This window comes from Salmo trutta, chromosome 29 (genome assembly GCF_901001165.1).
Source record: "Salmo trutta chromosome 29, fSalTru1.1, whole genome shotgun sequence".
NCBI classification, from domain to species: domain Eukaryota; kingdom Metazoa; phylum Chordata; class Actinopteri; order Salmoniformes; family Salmonidae; genus Salmo; species Salmo trutta.
The window spans coordinates 11067312-11091463 of record NC_042985.1 but is presented as its reverse complement, the minus strand read 5'-3'; the positions used below and the strand labels follow the sequence as shown (position 1 = coordinate 11091463).

Here is a 24152-nt window from a genome sequence, read left to right as displayed (position 1 = left end):
CTCAAGGGTGTGTGCTTAGTCCCCTCCTGTACTCCCTGTTCACCCACAACTGTGTGGCCACGCATGACTCCAACACCATTATCAAGTTCGCTGACAACACGGCGATGCTAGGCCTGATCACCGACGGCGATGGGACAGCCTACAAGGAGGAGGTCAGAGACTTGGCAATGTGGTGCCATGACAACAACCTCTCCCTCAATGTCAGTAAAACCAAGGAGCTGATGGTGGACTACAAGAGAAAGAGGGAACGCCCCCATCCACATCGACAGGGATATAGTAGAGCGGGTCGAGAGATTCAAGTTCCTTGTCTCCCACATCACTAAGGACTTAATGGTTACCCAGACTATCTGCACTGACTCCATCTTGCACTGTCTCTATGCACACTCACAAGAATGTACACACCATATACACACTCTATCACAAAACATCATCCCAGACACTTTTACACAAAACCCACACAAATTCAGAGACACTACATACACACACACACGCATACCGACAACACAAACACACACACACAGACACGCACATACACACACACTTTTACACTCATCATTTGCTGCTGCTACTTTGTTCTTTATTTTAATATAATTATTATCTATCCTGCCTTCATGTACATATCTACCTCAAATACCTCATATCCCTGTAAACATCTCCACATTGATCTGGTACTGGTACTCCCTGTATATAGTCTCACATTGATCTGATACTGGTACTTCCTGTATATAGCTCCACATTGATCTGGTACTCCCTGTATATAGCTTCACATTGATCTGGTACTGGTACTCCCTGTATATAGCTTCACATTGATCTGGTACTGGTACTCCCTGTATATAGTCTCACATTGATCTGATACTGGTACTTCCTGTATATAGCTCCACATTGATCTGGTACTCCCTGTAAATAGCTCCACATTGATCTGGTACTGGTACTCCCTGTATATAGCTCCAGATTGATCTGGTACTGGTACTCCCTGTATATAGCCTCACATTGATCTGATACTGGTACTTCCTGTATATAGCTCCACATTGATCTGGTACTGGTACTCCCTGTATATAGCTCCACATTGATCTGGTACTGGTACTCCCTGTATATAGCTTCACATTGATCTGGTACTGGTACTTCCTGTATATAGCTTCACATTGATCTGGTACTGGTACTCCCTGTATATAGCCTCACATTGATCTGGTACTGGTACTCCCTGTATATAGCCTCACATTGATCTGGTACTGGTACTCCCTGTATATAGCCTCACATTGATCTGGTACTGGTACTCCCTGTATATAGCCTCACATTGATCTGGTACTGGTACTTCCTGTATATAGCCTCACATTGATATGGTACTGGTACTCCCTGTATATAGCCTCACATTGATCTGGTACTGGTACTCCCTGTATATAGCCTCACATTGATCTGGTACTGGTACTTCCTGTATATAGCCTCACATTGATCTGGTACTGGTACTTCCTGTATATAGCCTCACATTGATCTGGTACTGGTACTCCCTGTATATAGCCTCACATTGATCTGGTACTGGTACTCCCTGTATATAGCCTCACATTGATCTGGTACTGGTACTTCCTGTATATAGCCTCACATTGATCTGGTACTGGTACTTCCTGTATATAGCCTCACATTGATCTGGTACTGGTACTCCCTGTATATAGCTCCACATTGATCTGGTACTGGTACTCCCTGTATATAGCCTCACATTGATCTGGTACTGGTACTCCCTGTATATAGCCTCACATTGATCTGGTACTGGTACTTCCTGTATATAGCCTCACATTGATCTGGTACTGGTACTCCCTGTATATAGCCTCACATTGATCTGGTACTGGTACTCCCTGTATATAGCCTCACATTGATCTGGTACTGGTACTCCCTGTATACACCTCCATTCTTGTTTATTTTATTCCACTTTTTTTGCTCTGGATCGTAAGCAAACGTTTCACAGTTAAGTCGACACCCGTTGTATTTGGCGTATGTGACAAATAAAATAGCATTTGATTTGATTGATGTGTTTTGTCACAGCACCCTTTGAAAATGATGTGCATTACATGGTTTTATTGAACAGATAGTGACATGTTGACAAATAGGAAAAAGAATGTGTCAAGGTAAAAGGAGAACGCATCACAGGGCAGTAGGTCACATCTTAACCAATGTCACACCTCTATATTTTAACCAATGGCAGCAGACCTCTATATTTTAACCAATGTCACACCTCTATATTTTAACCAATGGCAGCAGACCTCTATATTTTAACCAATGTCACACCTCTATATTTTAACCAATGGCAGCAGACCTCTATATTTTAACCAATGTCACACCTCTATATTTGTGTGTAAGAGGCAGCAGCACTAACTGCTAGACTAACTGCTAGACACACATACTAACTAGTTGGCCTTGTTCCCTTCCTGCCAGGTACATCCGTGCAGACCAGAGCCTGAACAGCACCATCACTAGCACAGGGTGTACAGAGCAGGCAGAGCAGCATGTGAGCTACGTAGAACATGTGGTGGTCAAGGTACTGATTGTCCATCCACGACGAGGAGATCTGGAGATCAGCCTCATATCACCCTCAGGAACACGCTCACAGCTACTGGCCAAGAGGTGAGAGATACACACGGACACACACACACATGAACCTCGTTCTACCGCTCTGGAAAACAACGTCTTTACCATTAGCCCAAGAGGAAATTCCTTCCTGGTGTGAGATTGACATTGGACTTACAGTCGTAGGCAGGGCTACTTTTTCACAACAGCGTGATTCCAAATCACATCTGCAACACACACACACACATTCACGCATGCATGCACACACACACACACACACACACACCACACACACACACACACACACACACACACACACACACACACACACACACACACACACACACCATATGGGGACCGAGTGATTATTATTATCATCTCTTCATGAATAGTAGAAGAACAGAGTGTCTTGGAGAACAGATCGATCTTTCAGTTCATTTTATGTATGGGGAAAGCACAAAGTGTGACATTAAATACTGTTGTGAGGAAGACACAAGTGAGGAAGACACAAGTGAGGAAGACACAAGCGGCACTCTCCTTTTATTTTCCACAGAGTGCCATAATGATGTTAGTCAACTTCAAAACAGCTCCCTTTCTCCCTGCAGCTGCAAACACACACACACACACACATACACACACACACACACACACACACACACACACACACACACACACACTCACACACACACATACACACACACACACACATACACACACACACACACACACACTCACACACACACACACACACACACACACACACACACACACACACACACACACATACACACACACACACACACACATACACACACTCACACACACACACACACACACACACACACACACACACACACACACACACACACACACATACACACACTCACACACACACATACACACACACAAATATACACACACACACACACACACACACACACACACTCACACACACTCACACACACACATACACACACACACACACACACACACACCCTCCCTGCAGCCACAGGCTCGGAACACTTTGACGATCACTTTCCACAAGTGGCTTTTACTTTCAAGATGAGTTTTTAATTCACTCCTTCTTCCATCCTAATGCAGCGCTGAGCATCTAGTGATCAAACACTCAGGGATTTTGTTCAATCAAGGCTGGTGTACAGAGGTATATTCATTAGTGCAAACAGGAAAACGTTTGCATTGAAAATCTTTCTTATTGGATAAGTTCAGGTAAGTCCTCCCGCTGTGAATACACCCCTGGTATGCAGAAGTTTAACTGACATGATATATAGTGTATGTACATGTTGTGGCAAACAGCAACGTCCCTTGCGGGTCTTCCAGCCCGTAGGCATTGCTGCTGACCACTGCTCCAGTTTATGGAACGTTCTCCAAACGTCCTTCAAGTTGGTGCCTCTAGGGCAATTCAGGTGGACGTTAGGGGGCCTTTTTACTGAACAATTTGTTTGTTTCATATGATACAGTATGTATGGTGTAATTGCTGTGTGTTAATGTGTTCATGTATGGCTCATCTGCAAATGAGACCGTGATCTCAGCATGACTCACTGGCTAAATAAAGGTTAAATAAGTAATCATAATAAACTCCTTGGGAAGATCAAAACAAGTCTTCCTAGGGAATGTTCCTTACTATATGATGGTTCTTATGTATAAATCTGGAGACATCCAGATAATGTTTTTGATTGAACAGCATCCCCTTTTCGCCTCCCTCAATCCCCATATGGGTATTACATGATATGAGTTTGTTTTCCCAAACTAAGCCTGGATTGAGTCCCATCTTTAGAAAAGGTTACAATTGTATTGGGCAATATTTTTCTCACTTCAAGTGCTCTATAGCGTGTTGATGATGTCACATATGTTTGGCTGTCCCATGTTTCAGCTCTCTCTCTTTCTCTCTCTCTCTTTCTCTCTCTCTCTCTTGCGCTCTCTCTCGCGCTCTCTCTCTCACGTTCTCTCTCTCTATCTCTTTCTTTCTCTCTCTCTCTCAAATTGTCTCTCTCTTTCTCTCTCTTTCTCTCTCTCTTTCTCTCTCTCTCTCACTCTCAAATTATCTCTTTCTCTCTCTTTCTCTCTCTTTCTCTCTCTCTTTCACTCTCTTTCTCTCTCTTGGTCTCTCTCTCTCTCCTCTGTTTCCATTGGTGGATGCTAATAAAGCATCCTGTCCTTCATTATGTCTCTGAGGTTGCCAGATTGCCAGCCAAGGCATTTGGCTTGAGTTAGAGTGTGAGGGGTAAATTAGTGGTCAGGAGGACCTCACAGAACCCATCCATTAAAACCATTTACCACCGGCGGGACTTGACAGAGAGATTTACGAGTTCATTTTCTCCCATTGGCCTGGAATGGGAATGGTTCAATCCCCTTCTCCCAACTCATCTCCTAAAGTAAAACGATTGTAGATTGCCTGGTGTAATGTAATATATTGTAATATATTGTAATGTACATAGCTAACTAGCACTAGTGCAGTGACGAGTCATTTTGGACTTGAAGTAAACAGAGTTCATTTGCAGCTTGGGCTTGTTGCCAGATTGGTGCACTGTGTAAAGGGAGGTATTGCTGTTGCTGATTATGTCCCCTGACAGTGAAAGAGACAGAAAGAGAAGGGAAGAAAGAGAGATGGGAAGAAAGAAGGGGGAGAGGGAGAGAGAGGGCAAGAAAGAAGGGGGAGAGGGAGAGAGAGAGAAAGAAAGAAGGGGGAGAGGGAGAGAAAGGGCAAGAAAGAAGGGGGAGAGGGAGAGAGAGAGAAAGAAAGAAGGGGGAGAGGGAGAGAAAGAGGGGAGAAAGAAGGGGGAGAGGGAGAGAAAGAGGGGAGAAAGAAGGGGGAGAGGGAGAGAAAGAGGGGAGAAAGAAGGGGGAGAGGGAGAGAAAGAGGGGAGAAAGAAGGGGGAGAGAGAGAGAAAGAAAGAAGGGGGAGAGGGAGAGAGAGAGGGGAAGAAAGAAGGGGGAGAGGGAGAGAGAGGGCAAGAAAGAAGGGGGAGAGGGAGAGAGAGAGAAAGAAAGAAGGGGGAGAGGGAGAGAGAGGGCAAGAAAGAAGGGGGAGAGAGAGAGATTTTGTAGCTTTATTCAAACTGCTAGCTACAGTAGTTCAAAGAGAACACACACACACACACACACCCTGCTGAAGAGACTTAGCCCCTTGGACATGAACTCCCTCCACGCAGCATGTGGCACAGACAGACAGACAGACCTTGAAAATCCATTCTAGTACACCTGTTCAGCAGCTAGTTGTTGGAATATGTCACACCCTCCTCTGACAGTTGGCTCTGGTGCCGATGTGAGGACTCTTTCTCACGGATAGATGCAGAAACCTGCTGGCTTGGCTGCTGTTCAGATTCCCATTTGTTTCATCAATATAATTATACAGGCTGGGCAACAGATATTCAAAAGGTTGGATGTCCATTTTTCTCCCTTTATTTTGAATATTCATAATTTTCAACCGTCCTAGCCAACAGTAGACTGTCACTCTGTGAGCTAAAGTTAGCTTTAGATCTCAGGGAAGGTGTGATGTGAGTGCTTGACAGTGGTAACTGCTAGACAAACCCCAGAGCACTGAAGCCCTTTCTCTGATCCTCTCCTGTAAAGGAGCAATCTGTTTCCCAAGCTTTTTGGGGGAAACAGCTGAGGGATGGAGCTAGACAAATGTAACCACTCTCAACTAAGTGATGTTCTTCAAGAATCAATGGCTGTATCGTTAATTTGACGTCCAAAATGGAATGTACCAATCCCAGATTGCCCCTTTACACACAGTTTACCCACCCTGTAGAGTAACCAAAACAGCTTCCTGAAACGTCCTGATAGCGTGCACAAACATCATTCCCAATCACACCAACACAGTAGCAGCCACGCCAGACCTCACCACATGCTACAGAGAGAGAGCTGAAGCCACTGTGATGTTACTTGAGCCCATTGATGTGATTTTATCTCCTGTCGCGGTTAGCTTTAAAGCAGCCAGTGCTTACATTTGTCTTTAATTAGCCTCTTTGAATAATTAAATATTTTTCTTCAGGGGGGGCTGAGAAAGTACAAAGGTGTTAAGATTTGTCTGTTTGCGCTGTGAAACAGAATTTAATTGCCTTAGAAGTTGAGAAGTGACTTACTTTCTCTCTCCCTCCCTCTCTCTCTCTTCAGGTTGTTTGATAACTCTAATGAAGGTTTTAGGAACTGGGAGTTCATGACTGTTCACTGCTGGGGGGAGAGGACAGAGGGCCAGTGGATCCTGGAGATAATAGACTCTCCCTCATCGCTACGCAACCCAGAGGTGTTGGGTAAGAAAAACACACACACACACACACACACACACCACACACACACACACACACACACACACACACACACACACACACACACACACACACACACACACACACACACAGAGAGATCTCTTCATACTGTGTTTTTATGGAGATTTGTTCTCCTTGTTCTAGGTAAACTGAAAGAGTGGACGCTGGTCCTTTATGGCACCTCGGGGCACCCGTACCAGTCTCACGGGACCCAGCACTCTCGCTCCAGGATGCTTGAGATCCCAACCCCCAGCCGAAACCCCAACGGGCCTGAACCGCCCCCGGAGGTCCTCAAGCACCAGGAGGAGGAAGAGGAGGAGTACAGCGGTAGGAGAGGCTCTGCCATAAACTGTTCACTCTGAACTGTTACAACACTGTAGTCTGACAACACAACTCAACCTCCTTCTAACCTCTGTGTGTGTGTGTTCTGTGTGTACCCTTGCGTTTGTGCGTGTGTGCGTGTGTGCGTGTGTGTGTGTGTGTGTGTGTGTGTGTGTGTGTGTGTGTGTACCCTTGCGTTTGTGCGTGTATTCTCTGTAACCACTCTCAGGGCCGTGCCACAGTGAGTGTGGGGACCAGGGCTGTGACGGGACAGATCCTGAACACTGTCTGAACTGTATCCACTACAGCCTGGGCAGCCTCAAGACAGGCAGGTAAACAAACGGACTGGGAGCATGTTGAGGAATGGGAGCATGTTGAGGAATGGGTGCATGTTGAAGAGTGGGAGCATGTTGAGGAATGGGAGCATGTTGAGGAATGGGAGCATGTTGAGGAATGGGTGCATGTTGAGGAATGGGAGCATGTTGAGGAATGGGAGCATGTTGAGGAATGGGTGCATGTTGAGGAATGGGAGCATGTTGAGGAATGGGAGCATTTTGAAGAGTGGGAGCATGTTGAGGAATGGGAGCATTTTGAAGAGTGGGAGCATGTTGAGGAATGGGAGCATGTTGAGGAATGGGTGCATGTTGAGGAATGGGAGCATGTTGAGGAATGGGAGCATTTTGAAGAGTGGGAGCATGTTGAGGAATGGGAGCATTTTGAAGAGTGGGAGCATGTTGAGGAATGGGAGCATTTTGAAGAGTGGGAGCATGTTGAGGAATGGGAGCATGTTGAGGAATGGGAGCATTTTGAAGAGTGGGAGCATGTTGAGGAATGGGAGCATTTTGAAGAGTGGGAGCATGTTGAGGAATGGGAGCATTTTGAAGAGTGGGAGGCATGTTGAGGAATGGGAGCATGTTGAGGAATGGGAGCATTTTGAAGAGTGGGAGCATGTTGAGGAATGGGAGCATTTTGAAGAGTGGGAGCATGTTGAGGAATGGGAGCATTTTGAAGAGTGGGAGCATGTTGAGGAATGGGAGCATGTTGAGGAATGGGAGCATTTTGAAGAGTGGGAGCATGTTGAGGAATGGGAGCATGTTGAGGAATGGGAGCATTTTGAAGAGTGGGAGCATGTTGAGGAATGGGAGCATTTTGAAGAGTGGGAGCATGTTGAGGAATGGGAGCATTTTGAAGAGTGGGAGCATGTTGAGGAATGGGAGCATGTTGAGGAATGGGAGCATGTTGAGGAATGGGAGCATTTCGAAGAGTGGGAGCATGTTGAGGAATTGGAGCATGTTGAGGAATGGGAGCATGTTGAGGAATGGGAGCATGTTGAGGAATGGGAGCATTTTGAAGAGTGGGAGCATGTTGAGGAATGGGAGCATTTTGAAGAGTGGGAGCATGTTGAGGAATGGGAGCATGTTGAGGAATGGGAGCATTTTGAAGAGTGGGAGCATGTTGAGGAATGGGAGTATGTTGAGGAATGGGAGCATTTTGAAGAGTGGGAGCATGTTGAGGAATTGGAGCATGTTGAGGAATGGGAGCATTTTGAGGAGTGGAAGAATTTTGACTGTGTCCATTCTTTGTTCTTATTCAGAAAACCTGTATTACTTCGGTAGCTCTTTATTTTACGGTACAGAATTGACCTGGTATTTACTTAGAAATTACCTGGTATTTACTTAGAAATTACCTGGTATTTACTAAGAAATTACCTAGTATTTACTTAGAAATTACCTGGTATTTACTAAGAAATTACCTAGTATTTACTTAGAAATTACCTGGTATTTACTTAGAAATGACATGGTAAAATGGTAATTACACAATAATACTTAACAAAAATAAAGGAGAGCCACACGCTCTAGGAGCTCAGATGCAAAAAAAAATGTATGTCCAACGTTTGGACAGACAAGCTGTCTTCATCAGGGTATAATGACAAACACTGCAGGGTGACTCATTTATATAGTGTCACAAGAAACACAGGTGTCTGTAATCATGGCCGGATGTGGCCTGATATCATTGGTTAATTCTCATATATTAAAATAGCATACAAAAAAACATAAATGGACAGCGTACAATCACAGATGCAATTTGGCTACATAGGCCTACAAACATTTACAATAGCAAAATCACAATAATCACTAGAATGGCTTCAGATCAAAGTCTACGTTGAGACCGAAGGGAGCAAGGGTCTTTACACAATAATAACCTAAGAATACTTACTTGTTTATTTGATACTCCAAAGAAGACATCGGCACTATTTGGTACCAGATAGTTACCAATTGTGTGAAATTCTTTGAATTAAATACCAGAAAGTACCATTTGATACCTCTTTATTGCCTAACAAATCTCAGGTTATTTCTGTACCATAAAACAGTGCTACCATAATACTTCTAATAGAAGATTACAGGAGAGGAATAATGAAGCTAATATAGGAATAACGAATGGGACATGAAATCTACTTGCCCTCTTTTTATGATGTTGTAGTAATGTCTTTCTGACTAATTCATTCAAAGGGTCTTTTTCCCCATTTACTTCTGTTGTTTATGTGAAATTCATTAATCAATTTAATTGATTAGATAAAACAGTAAAATAAACAATTGCCAACTTGCAGAGAGGTTACATTTCACATAATGAACAGATCGAGAATATGGGGAATAGGTCCTTTTGAATGAATAAATCCATCCGTTCATGCATCCATTCATCCATCCGTTCATCCATCCCAGGACTTGTGAAATACAGCATAGCCAGTCTCTACAAAGCTAATGTGTGTTTTACTGTATTATCAACTCAATTTACTGTAATTAGAACTCATCAATCAATCAATCCATGACAGGACGTGTGTGAGCCACTGTCCGCTGGGCTTCTACGATAACGTGGAGGCCAGGAGGTGTCGACGCTGTTACAAGGGCTGTGAGAGGTGTGTGGGACGCACCCCCACCGAGTGTCGCTCCTGTCGCAGGGGGCTCTACTTCAACCCCCTCAACACTACCTGCTCTGAGACCTGCCCTGCTGGGTACTTCGCTGACGACAGTAAGTCAAGTGGAGTTGCTTGAAGAAGTTGTGCCTAACCACAGATCTAGGATCAGTTTGCCCAAACTAACCGCAGATCTAGGATCAGTTTCCCCAAACTAACCACAGATCTAGGATCAGTTTCCCCAAACTAACCACAGATCTAGGATCAGTTTCCCCAAACTAACCGCAGATCTAGGATCAGTTTCCCCAAACTAACCGCAGATCTAGGATCAGTTTCCCCAAACTAACCGCAGATCTAGGATCAGTTTCCCCAAACTAACCGCAGATCTAGGATCAGTTTCCCCAAACTAACCACAGATCTAGGATCAGTTTCCCCAAACTAACCACAGATCTAGGATCAGTTTCCCCAAACTAACCACAGATCTAGGATCAGTTTCCCCAAACTAACCACAGATCTAGGATCAGTTTCCACAAACTAACCACAGATCTAGGATCAGTTTCCCCAAACTAACCACAGATATAGGATCAGTTTCCCCAAACTAACCGCAGATATAGGATCAGTTTCCCCAAACTAACCGCAGATCTAGGATCAGTTTCCCCAAACTAACCACAGATCTAGGATCAGTTTCCCCAAACTAACCGCAGATCTAGGATCAGTTTCCCCAAACTAACCACAGATCTAGGATCAGTTTCCCCAAACTAACCACAGATCTAGGATCAGTTTCCCCAAACTAACCACAGATCTAGGACATGTTTACTGGAACTCTGCTGCTAGTGATGTTACTGTAAAGAGAAATGGTTAGGAAAATAAAAGAGATCTAGGTAGAACTTTCTAACCACAGATCTAGGATCAGTTTGCCCTAACGAACTGTATCACATTCGACCGTGATTGGGATTCCCATAGGGCGGGGCACAATTGGCCCAGCGTCATCTGGGTTTGGCCGGGGTTGGCTGTCATAGTAAATAAGAATTTGTTCTTAACTGACTTGCCTTGTTAAACAACGGTAATATATATATATATATATATATATATATATATATATATATATATATACAAAAAAATACAATTTAAACTATTAGTGTTGTCTCTCCAAGAAGAAACAATGTACTACTTTACTTTAAGTTGCCCTCATACCTATTTAACTACACAGTAATAACTGTAGTAATAGCGTTGTATTGACATAGAATCTGCTTAGTAATATGGTAACAGTTTGAGTGTGTGAAGATATTTTCTATAGAAGGGAATAAGGGAATGATTTGCGGCTCAAAAGGGTTGATGTGATGAGGTTTTTGCGTGACCACACAACAGGTCAATGTTCAACTCCCATGCTGCCTGTTATCCTGGACGCCAGGGATTAACTGGGTATGGTGGAGTGGGTTCATGTGTTGATTTGTGAATGACACGCACGCATGGACGCACACACACACACGCACACACAGGTGAGCACGCATTGACATCATCTGTCATAACCTGAGATACCCTCTGACGTACAGAGCACTCACAGAGCCTCTCATCTGTTTTTCAGCCATACTGTGTGTGTGTGTGTGTGTGTGTGTGTGTGTGCAGGACCAGATAGGCTGGTCCATTGTTAGCCCAGTAGGCCTGTCTAACTTGGGTTTTTTGCAGAAAATGATCATTATCTGGCTAATAACTGGCTGAACAAAATGGCCGGTGGGCGGGCATCAAGGAAATAAGTGGGCCGGTGTGTTAGAAATGCCAGGGCCGATCTTTTGTCTCAGTCTGACCGTGTGTGTGTGTGTGTGTGTGTGTGTGCGTGCGTGCGTGCGCGCCTGCGCGCCTGCGTGTGAGTGTGTGTGAAATGGCTGAAAATGGGTTGCAGGCTCATTTACGGAGGTCTTTTTATGTTGTTGGACAGATGATGTTTGGATGGTATTTCCTCTATAAATCCTCCAAACTCGCCAGGCCCCAGATACTACACTGTTTTAGAAGAGAGAGAGAGAGAGAGACAGAGACAGAGAGACAGATAGAGAGATGGAGACAGAGAGAGACTAGTCTGTGGCGACCTAAATGCCAGAACCGGACAAGAACCTGACATCCTCAGCACACAGGTGGACAAACACCTGCCTGGAGGTGACAGCGTTCCCTCCCCCATATGCCCCTCTAGGCACAACTATGACAACATAACCAACAAAAACGGGTCACAACTCCTGCAGCTCTGTCGCACGCTGGGTATGTACATAGTCAATGGTAGGCTTCGAGGGGACTCCTATGGTAGGTACACCTATAGCTCATCTCTTGGCAGTAGTACTGTAGACTACTTTATCATTGACCTCAACCCAGAGTCTCTCAGAGCATTCACAGTCAGCCCACTGACACCCCTATCAGACCGCAGCAAAATCACAGTCTACTTGAACAGAGCAATACTCAATCATGAGGCATCAAAGCCAAAGGAACTCAGTAATATTAAGAAATGCTATAGATGGAAGGAATGTAGTTTGGAAACCTACCAAAAAACAATTAGGCAACAACTAATTCAATCCCTTTTAAACAACTTCCTGGACAAAACGTTCCACTATAATAGTGGTGTAAACTTGGCAGTACAAAATCTTAACAGTATATTTGACCTCTCAGCTTCCCTATCAATTCTAAAAATCTCAAATAGAAAACCAAAGAAAATTAACAACAATGACAGATGATTTGATGAAGAATGCAAAAATCTAAGAAAGAAGTTGAGAAACCTGTCCAACCAAAAACATAGAGACCCGGAAAACCTGAGTCTACGCCTTCACTATGGTGAATCACTAAAACAATACAGAAATACTCTACGGAAAAAGAAGGAACAGCACGTCAGAAATCAGCTCAATGTAATTTAAAAATGCATAGACTCTAACCACTTCTGGGAAAATTGGAAAACACTAAACAAACAACACAAAGAATTACCTATCCAAAATGGAGATGTATGGGTAAACCACTTCTCCAATCTTTTTGGCTCTATAACAAAGAACAAACAGCAAAAACATATACATGATCAAATACAAATCTTAGAATCATCTATTAAAGACTACCAGAACACACTGGATTCTCCAATTACCTTCAATGAACTACAGGACAAAATACAAACCCTCCAACCCAAAAAGTCCTGTGGTGTTGATAATATCCTCAATGAAATCAAATATAGAGACAACAAATTCCAATTGGCTGTACTAAAACTCTTATCCTTAGCTCTGGCATCTTCCCCAATATTTGGAACCAAGGACTGATCACCCCAATCCACAAAAGTAGAGACAAATTTGATCCCAATAACTATCGTGGGATATGCATCAACAGCAACCTTGGGAAAAATACTCTGCATTATCATTAACAGCAGACTCTGTAACGCTTGCTGTAGTGGGTGTGGAGTCAGGCGCAGGAAACAAGAGTGTTTGCTATCGGGCTTTAATGAATGCACCATCAAAAGGATATACACCCAAGAAAAACAACAGGGTGATATCAAAAAACACAAGGATCCAAAACACGTACCACTACATGAAACACAGTGAACGACAGAAATAAGCCCGCACACAGAACAGGTGGGGGAACGGGCTTAAATACCTAACTAAACACTAATGAGACACAGGTGAAACCAATAAAGACAAAACCAACAGAAAAGGAAAAAGGGATCGGTGGCAGCTAGTAGGCCGGTGACGACGACCACCGAGCGCCACCCGAACAGGGAGAGGAGTCACCCTCGGCAGGAGTTGTGACAGACTCGTACATTTCCTCAGTGAAAACAATGTACTGAGCAAATGTCAAATTGGCTTTTTACCAAATTATCATGACAGACCACGTATTCACCCTGCACACCTTAATTGACAAACAAACAAACCAAAACAAAAGCAAAGACTTCTCATGCTTTGTTGATTTCAAAAAAGCCTTCGACTCAATTTGGCATGAGGGTCTGCTATTCAAATGGATGGAAAGTGGTGTTTGGGAAAAACATACAACATTATAAAATCTATGTAAACAAACAACAAGTGTGTGGTTAAAATAGGTAAAAACACACACATTTCTTCCCACAGGGCCGTAGGGTGAGACAGGGATGCAGCTTAAGCTCCACCCTCTTCAATATATATACGAATTGGCGAGGGCACTAGAAAAGTCTGCAGCACCCGGCCTCACCCTACTAGAATCTGAAGTCAAATGTCTACTGTTTGCTGATGATCTGGTGCTTCTGTCCCCAACCAAGGAGGGCCTACAGCAGCACCTAGACCTTCTGCACAGATTCTGACAAACCTGGGCCCTGACAGTAAATCTCAGTAAGACCAAAATAATGGTGTTCCAAAAAAAGGTCCAGTTGCCAGGACCACAAATACAAATTCCATCTAGACACCGTTGCCCTAGAGCACACAAAAAATTATACATACCTTGGCCTAAACATCAGCGCCACAGGTAACTTCCACAAAGCTGTGAATGATCTGAGAGACAAGGCAAGAAGGGCATTCTATGCCATCAAAAGGAACATAAAATTTGACATACCAATTAGGATCTGGTTAAAAATACTTGAATCAGTTATAGAACCCATTGCCCTTTATGGTTGTGAGGTCTGGGGTCCGCTCACCAACCAAGAATTCACAAAATGGGACAAACATCAAATTGAGACTCTGCATGCAGAATTCTGCAAAACTCTCCTCCAACAACAACATAGAACACCAAATAATGCATGCAGAGCAGAATTAGGCCAATACCCGCTAATTATCAAAATACAGAAAAGAGCCCTTAAATTCTACATCCACCTAAAAGGAAGCGATTCCCAAACCTTCCATAACAAAGCCATCACCTACAGAGAGATGAACCTGGAGAAGAGTCCCCTAAGCAAGCTGGTCCTGGGGCTCTGTTCACAAACACAAACACACCCCACAGAGCCCCAAGGCAGCAACACAATTAGACCCAACCAAATCATGAGAAAACAAAAAGATAATTACTTGACACGTTGGAAAGAATTAACAAGAAAACTGAGAAAACTAGAATGCTATTTGTCCCTTAACAGAGAGTACACAGTGGCAGAATACCTGACCACTGTGACTGACCCAAACTTAAGGAAAGCTTTGACTATGTACAGACTCAGTTAGCATAGCCTTGCTATTGAGAAAGGCTGCCGTAGGCAGACCTGACTCTCAAGAGGAGACAGGCTATGTGCACACTGCCCACAAAATGAGGTGGAAACCTCCTGCCCAATGTATGACCATATTAGAGACACATATTTCCCTCAGATTACACAGACCCACAAAGAATTCGAAAACAAACCTGATTTTGATAAACTTCCATGTCTACTGGGTGAAATTCCACAGTGTGCCATCACAGCAGCAAGATTTGTGACCTGTTGCCACAAGAAAAGGTCAACCAGTGAAGAACAAACACCATTGTAAATACAACCCATATTTATGTTTATTTATTTTCCCTTTTATACTTTAACCATTTCTACATTGTTACAACACTGTATATATACATAATATGACATTTGTAATGTCTTTATTCTTTTGGAACTTCTGTGAGTGTAATGTTTACTGTTAATTGTTATTGTTTATTTCACTTTTGTATATTATCTACTTCACTTGCTTTGGCAATGTTAACATATGTTTCCCATGCCAATAAAGCCCCTTGATTTGAATTGAATTGAATTGAGAGAGAGAGGGAGACTGAGAGAGAGGGAGAGGAGAGAGAGAGAGAGACAGAGAGAGAGACTGAGAGAGAGGGAGAGGAGAGAGAGAGAGAGAGAGAGAGAGAGAGAGAGAGCGACATAGACAGAGACTGATGGAGAGAGAGGGAGAGACAGAAAGATTGAGAGAGAGAGAGAGAGACAGAGAGAGAGGGAGAGGAGAGAGAGAGAGAGAGACAGAGAGAGAGACTGAGAGAGAGGGAGAGGAGGAGAGAGAGAGAGAGAGAGAGAGAGAGAGAGAGAGCGACATAGAGACAGAGACTGATGGAGAGAGAGGGAGAGACAGAAAGATTGAGAGAGAGAGAGAGAGAGACAGAGAGAGAGGGAGAGGAGAGAGGAGAGAGAGAGACAAAGAGAGAGGAACTGAGAGAGTGGAGAGGATGAGAGAGAGAGAAGAGAGAGAGAGAGAGAGAGAGCGGACATAGACAAGAGACTGATGGAGAGAGAGTGAGAGACAAGAACGATGCAGAGAGAGAGAGAGAGAGACAAGAGAGAGAGGGAGAGAGTAGAGAGGAGAGAGGAGACAGAGAGAGGAATGAGAGAGAGGGGAGGAGGAGAGAGAGAGAGAGAGAGAGAGGAGAGAGAGAGAGAGCGACGACAGAGACAGAAGAGACTGAGAGACGGATGGGAGCAGGAGAGGGTAGAAGGGAACAGAAAAGATTGAGAGGAGGGCAGAGAGAGCAGGAGAGAGAGAGAGAGACAGAGAGACTGAGATACTGAGAAACTGAGAGCCTGTGAAAGTTGGTTTCATGGTTGTTTGTGTGTTTGGTTTTGGTGGTTGAATGAGCAGTCCTCTGAGTACTGTCCTGAGTTAAAAATGGATAACTATATTTATTTCTCACGCTCTCTTCCCATCTGCCCCCTCTACCTCCCCTCCTTACCCTCCCTCCCTCCCTCCCTCCCTTCCCTCTCTCCCTCCCTCTCCTCCCATTCCTTCCCTCCCTCTCTCCCTCCCTCCCTCCCTCCCTTCCCTCTCTCCCTCCCTCTCCTCCCATTCCTTCCCTCCCTCCCTCCCTCCCTCCCTCCCTTCTCTCTCTCCCTCCCTCCCTCCCTCCCTCCCTCCCTCCCTCCCTTCCCTCTCTCCCTCCCTCCCTCTCCTCCCATTCCTTCCTTCCCTCCCTCCCTCCCTCCCTCCCTCCCTCTCCTCAGTTCAGAGGAAGTGTCTGAGGTGTCATGAGAACTGTATGAAGTGTCTGCGGGACTCAGACAGGTGTACTGCCTGTAACGACGGCTACAGGTAAACTACATGTAATCTCTTTAGGGAATGTCACTGATGAAAAATGTAATGTAGAGAACAGAAACATGTGTTTTTGTGTGTGTGTGTGTGTGTGTGTGTGTGTGTGTGTGTGTGTGTGTGTGTGTGTGTGTGTGTGTGTGTGTGCAGTCTGGCGGGGATGACCTGTGTTCCGGAGTGTGCCAACGGAACCTTCTTTCATCTGGAGGAGATGAAGTGTAGTCCCTGTCACACCTCCTGCTCTACATGCACAGGTCAGTGTCCCTGTCACACCTCCTGCTCTACCTGCACAGGTCAGTGTCCCTGTCACACCTCCTGCTCTACCTGCACAGGTCAGTGTCCCTGTCACACTTCCTGCTCTACCTGCACAGGTCAGTGTCCCTGTCACACCTCCTGCTCTACCTGCACAGGTCAGTGTCCGTCACACCTCCTGCTCTACCTGCACAGGTCAGTGTCCCTGTCACACCTCCTGCTCTACCTGCACAGGTCAGTGTCCCAGTCACACCTGCTCTACCTACACAGGTCAGTGTCCCTGTCACACCTCCTGCTCTACCTGCACAGGTCAGTGTCCCTGTCACACCTCCTGCTCTACCTGCACAGGTCAGTGTCCCAGTCACACCTCCTGCTCTACCTGCACAGGTCAGTGTCCGTCACTCCTCCTGCTCTACCTGCACAGGTCAGTGTCCCAGTCACACCTCCTGCTCTACCTGCACAGGTCAGTGTCCCTGTCACACCTCCTGCTCTACCTGCACAGGTCAGTGTCCCAGTCACACCTGCTCTACCTACACAGGTCAGTGTCCCTGTCACACTTCCTGCTCTACCTGCACAGGTCAGTGTCCCTGTCACACCTCCTGCTCTACCTGCACAGGTCAGTGTCCGTCACACCACCTGTTCTCATAAAGATAGGAGTAAAAAATATTGGCATCCCTGTTTGCAATACTCCGGCACTCTCCTCTTGCGAGGATAATGGCACTGAGCCTTTTTGTAAAATGTTTTATAAGGACAGATGAAGTTAGCAGGAGTCTGGGGGGAAGGGACCTTATGTCTGGGACCAGAGAAGGCAAGGCGCTGGACACACAGCGCCTGACATCCAAGAGAAACATGGGGCCAGACACTATCCCAGTTCTATGTGTGTGTGTGTGTGTGTGTGTGTGTGTGTGTGTGTGTGTGTGTGTGTGTGTGTGTGTGTGTGTGTGTGTGTGTGTGTGTGTGTGTGTGTGTGTGTGTGTGTGTGAGAGAGAGACAGGTTTCTGGAATGTATTTCTGAGTATTACACTCAATGGCATTAGTAGACGTTTGCATTTTTTCACTCACTGGTCCTCTTAACGTTGAACTATTAATGTCAGGATCAAATGTCAACGGTCTATATGACCCATTTATGGAGGTCATAGTGTCAGAGTGACCTTGCTGTGTCACACTGTCATACTGGCCTGTTCTGGTGAGAACACCTCGCACGCTCCAGTATATACAGTGCCTTCAGAAAGCATTCATACCCCTTGACTTATTCCACATTTTGTTGTGTTACAACCTGAATTCTCTCACCCATATAGACACAATACCGCATAATGACCCCATAATAACAAAACATGTTTTTAAACAAGTTTTATTGAAAATGAAATACAGAAAGAACATAAGCATTCACACCCCTTTGCTATGACACTCCAAATTGAGCTCAGGTGCCTCCAATTTCCTTTGATCATCCTTGAGATGTCACTTGATTGGAGTCCACCTGTGGCCAATTCAATTGATTGGACATGATTTAGAAAGAAACATACCTGTCTATATAAGGTTTCACAGTTGACAGTGCATGTCAGAGCAGAAACTATACCATGAAGTCCAAGGAACTGTCTGTAGATCTCTGAGATAGAATTGTGATGAGGCATACATTTGGGGAAGGTTAGAAAACAATTTCTAGAGGGTTGAAAGTTTCCAAGAGCACACTGGTTTCCATCACTGGCCGTCTGACCAAGCTGAGCAACCGAGCAAGAAGGACCTTGGTCAGGGAGGCGACTTAGAACCCTACAGAGTTCCTTGGCTTAGATGGGAGAGCCTGCCAGAAGGACAACAGTCTCAGCACTTTGCCAATCTGGGCTTTATGGGAGAGTGGCCAGAAAGAAGCCACTCCTGAGAAAAAGTCACATGACAGCACACCTGGAGTTTGAAAAAAGGCATGTGAAAGACCCTGAGATCATAAGGCAAAAGATTCTGTGGTCTGATGAGACAAAAATGTACTCTTTTGCCTGAATGCACAGCCCTACGTCTGGAGAAAACCAGGCACAGCTCATCACCTGTCTAACACAATCCCTACCGTGAAGCATGGTGGTGGCGGCAGTATACTATGGGGATGCTTTTAAGCAGCATGAACTGGGAGACCGGTGAAGAGCCAAATACAGGCAAATCCTTGATGAGAACCTGCTTCAGAGAGCAATTACCTTAGACTGGGGGCGAAGATTTACGTTTCAACAGGAAAACACCAAGCATACAGCCAAAGCAACGCTAGAAAGGCTTCATAACAAGAATGTGAAAGTCATTGAGTGGTCCAGTCAAAGCCCAGACTTGAATCCCATTGAAAATCGGAAAAGACTTGAAGATTGCTGTTCACCGTCGCTCCCCATTTAACTTAACAGAGTTTGAGAAAAGGAAGAATGGGAGAAAATTCCCAAATTCATATGTGTAAAGCTGATACAGACATACCCAAGACGACTCAAAGCTGTAATCGCCGCCAAAGGTGCTTCTACAAAGTATTGACTCAGGGGTGTGAATACGTATGTAAATTAGATATTTATGTATTTAATTTAATACATTTGCAAAAATGTCTAAAATCATATTTTCACTTTGTTATTATGGGTTATTGTGTGTAGATGTGTGAGAGAAAAAATCTATTTAATCAATTTTGATTTCAGGCTACAAAATGTGGAATAAGTCAAGAGGTTTATACTTTCTGAAGGCACTGTCATTTGGCCAAGTTTCAGCCTCCTGGCAGAGACACTTGTGTGCGTGGTCAACGAGCTCTATTTTCATGTCCTCCAACAAATATAAATGTCTGGAGTTTGCTAAACGGCACTGGCACTTGGATTGGAATCTGTGCTATGGTCCGAAGACATGAAAATACCATCATTTCACAACGAATGACTGAATTTGCCAACTAAAAGGTTGCTTGCCAGTTCTGCTTATCGTGATCATTCCTTTCGGCACGGCGTCGACATCTCACGTCTGTGATCTACATGGGTGTCAGATTTAAGTCAATTCGCTCATTGATTTACATTAATTAAATCGGACCCTAATTATGAGCGCTGTGTCCTGGGGTTAGGCCATCGGACGCAGTTGCCATTTAGCTGGCGAAGCTCTGGCGTTGCCCTGAGCCAGTAGTATTGACAGACAGAGCCAGACGTGCTGTGGGGAGAGAAAGCTGAGGGATTAGATTGTGTGTGTGCACATGTGTGCGTGACTGTGTGCATGTCTGTGGAACAAGTGAACTAAGCCTCAAAACAGAGAGAGATGCTGTAGTAGAGGAGCTGAATTAGTGGTTCACCTCTCAACCAAGGCCCTGGCACTGATTGTAATGAGAGAGAGAGAAAGAGGGGGTACATTAAAGGCATTGTTCATCCCCAAAACAAGCCAGACAGTTTCCTAAAGGCATGTATCTGGCTTCAATTCCAAATAAATTGTATCAATTTCTTATATGTTGTTATTGGCAATTGGGATTAGGAAAGGTATCATCATTTTGAGTGCGGTTGGACCCCCTTTGCATTTGATGTTTTACTTTTGGTCTACGCACCACCGAATGTTCAGGGGACAGCCGTTTAAAGTACTTTGAACCAGGAACGGACTGGGACCAGAAATCGGCCCAGGAATTTCTTACACACCAGACAATTTGTTTCCTTGAGGACCTATTATTAGCCAAATAATGATACAACTCACCCCACTGGGCTAAAGATGGACCAGTCCTTTTCTGTTCGAAACTGTTGCTGTGTGTTGTTGCAGGTCCAGGTAAGGAGGAGTGTATCCAGTGTGCCAGAGATCACCTGCAGCAAGAGTGGAGGTGTGTTCAGACCTGCGCCCCAGGATACTACTCAACAGAGGATGCTGGCTACCACCAGGGGATGTGTCACAAGTGAGTGACCCCATCATCAGGCTTAATTGTATTTCAGTCATTTAGCAGACACTCTTAGCCAGAGTGACTTACAGTATTGAGTCCATACATTCTGCTATCTGGTCCCTTTTGGGAATTGAACCCACAACCCTGGCGTTGCAAGTGCCATGCTCTACTAACTGAGCTACTTGGGACCATCACTAAAGCTTATAGACCCTGGAAACACTATGGATTTCAAAGCTCGCCCTTTTAAATCTTAACTGTAGGTAGAAATTCTAAACGTTATGCTATATGCTGAAAATCGAGCGGGAGATTTTCCTGCACCTGCCATAGGCTTCCATTTAAGCCCCTTTTTTAGGCGCTGTGAAACCAGACGGTTTGACAGAGAGAGAGACGGCTAGAGGACAAGATTCCCTTCTCTACGGGCCTGGGCCAGGGGCTTCAGACCCTGCATTAATCTGGCCATATCATTTTAAGAGATATACAGTACCCTTCTCACACTATTGGACCAATCCAAACTGTACTGCACTGGATATTTGGATCTTTTCTTTTCACATTGTCCTGTCCAGCACTGTTCCGGTGGATCCAAGTATGGTGGATGTGTAACCAGGCTACAGTACAGCTTGGCTTGGCTTGGCTCGGAAAGGTGAAAAGTGCCAAACAGGAAATTCTGGGTCAGTTTTCCATACAGAATTTCCATAGCTTTTTAGTCCAAGACAGGGCTTAATTTCCAGAAAATCAGTTGTCAGTTATAAAAACACAATTAAGGCTTTGTTAAACTCCAAGTTATTCATCTACTTCTCTTAAAAGTAGTCTAAATTCCAGCTGAGTTCATATTCTGAACCCTCTGTGGCAAAGATTAGCAGCCTCTAATTAGATAGAATTAGATGGTGCCAATCTTTCCTATTCATGTGGGATTAAGGCTTGAAGAAATCTCTGAACTACCTTCAACATCAGCGCTCCTCTTAAAGAAATCTCTGAACTACCTTCAACATCAGCGCTCCTCTTAAAGAAATCTCTGAACTACCTTCAACATCAGCGCTCCTCTTAAAGAAATCTCTGAACTACCTTCAACATCAGCGCTCCTCTTAAAGAAATCTCTGAACTACCTTCAACATCAGCGCTCCTCTTAAAGAAATCTCTGAACTACCTTCAACATCAGCACTCCTCTTAACGAAATCTCTGAAAAACTTTTAACATCAGCGCTCCTCTTAAAGAAATCTCTGAACTACCTTCAACATCAGCGCTCCTCTTAACGAAATCTCTGAAAAACTTTTAACATCAGCGCTCCTCTTAAAGAAATCTCTGAACTACCTTCAACATCAGCGCTCCTCTTAACGAAATCTCTGAACTACCTTCAACATCAGCGCTCCTCTTAAAGAAATCTCTGAACTACCTTCAACATCAGCGCTCCTCTTAAAGAAATCTCAGAACTACCTTCAACATGAGCTCTCCTCTTAACGAAATCTCTGAAAAACTTTTAACATCAGCGCTCCTCTTAAAGAAATCTCTGAACTACCTTCAACATCAGCGCTCCTCTTAAAGAAATCTCTGAACTACCTTCAACATCAGCGCTCCTCTTAAAGAAATCTCTGAACTACCTTCAACATCAGCGCTCCTCTTACCCTCTCTCTGTTTTTTTTCACTTTCATTTTCTATTTCCACTTGTCTCGCTCTCCCTTCTCTCTCTTCCTTCTTTCCCTGCCCTCTCTTCCTTCTCTCTCTCCTCTCTGTCCCTTCTCCCTCCCTCCCTTCTCTCTACCTCCCTTCTCTCTCACCTCTCTTTCACTTTTCTTCTGTTGGAGATTGACTGACTGAGGGTCAGTACCATCGACCATCTGGGTCTCATTAATTGGTATGTCTCTCTAGCACACCGGTCTAAACTAGCACACCGGTCTTGAGGACGATCACAGGAACGCAGTGCTGGTCGATCAGGACCTGATGTAGCTGCCAAAGTTGCGTCGTCGTCGGACGGGCCAGTTGTGGCTGCTGTTGCAAACAAAAAACACAGCTCCACTATATCCTTCTGTCTGTTGTCCCTCTGCTCCACTATATCCTTCTGTCTGTTGTCCCTCTGCTCCACTATATCCTTCTGTCTGTTCTCCCTCTGCTCCACTATATCCTTCTGTCTGTTCTCCCTCTCCCTTGCTCCATCCCTATATCCTTCTGTCTGTGTCCCTCTGCTCCACTATATCCTTCTGTCTTGTTGTCCCTCCTGCTCCACTATATCCTTCTGTCTGTTGTCCCTCTGCTCCACTATATCCTTCTGTCTGTTGTCCCTCTGCTCCACTATATCCTTCTGTCTGTTGTCCCTCTGCTCCACTATATCCTTCTGTCTGTTGTCCCTCTGCTCCACTATATCCTTCTGTCTGTTGTCCCTCTGCTCCACTATATCCTTCTGTCTGTTGTCCCTCTGCTCCACTATATCCTTCTGTCTGTTGTCCCTCTGCTCCACTATATCCTTCTGTCTGTTGTCCCTCTGCTCCAATATATCCTTCTGTCTGTTGTCCCTCTGCTCCACTATATCCTTCCTTCTGTTTCCCCTCTGCTCCACGATGATCCTTCTGTCGGTTGCCCTCTGCTCCACTATATCCTTCTGTCTGTTGTTCCCTCTGCTCCACTATATCCTTCTGTCTGTTGTCCCTCTGCTCCACTATATCCTTCTGTCTGTTGTCGCCTCTGCTCCACTATATCCTCTCTGTCTGGTTGTCCCTCTGCTCCACTATATCCTTCTGTCTGTTGTCACTCTGCTCCACTATATCCTTCTGTCGTTGTCCCTCTGCTCCACTATATCCTTCTGTCTGTTCTCCCTGCTCCACTAATCCTTCTGTCTGTTGTCCCTTGCTCCAATATATCCTTCTGTCTGTGTCCCTCTGCTCCACTATAGCCTTCTGTCTGTTGTCCCTCTGCTCCACTATTCCTTTGTCTGTTGTCCCTCTGCCCCATATCTTCTGTCTGTTGTCTCTGCTCCACTATCCTTCTGTCTGTTTTGCCTCTGCCACTATATCTTCTGTCTGTGTCCCTCTGCTCCA

General features: G+C 44.8%; 1 protein-coding gene across 2 annotated transcripts in view; it reads left to right on the top strand.

The window, feature by feature from the left end:
* The window catches only part of LOC115166893 (proprotein convertase subtilisin/kexin type 6), a gene marked incomplete in the record, with an annotated part of 86931 nt that overhangs the window by 61147 nt on the left and 1632 nt on the right, over window positions 1–24152 (top strand). Inside the window, 8 exon segments of one of the 2 annotated variants that reach the window (XM_029720798.1) lie at window positions 2425–2613; window positions 6694–6830; window positions 6990–7172; window positions 7396–7498; window positions 9997–10193; window positions 16943–17030; window positions 17178–17320; window positions 21012–21141. In XM_029720798.1, coding sequence (XP_029576658.1) covers window positions 2425–2613; window positions 6694–6830; window positions 6990–7172; window positions 7396–7498; window positions 9997–10193; window positions 16943–17030; window positions 17178–17320; window positions 21012–21141 — 1170 coding nt within the window. 2 annotated transcript variants of the gene reach the window in all.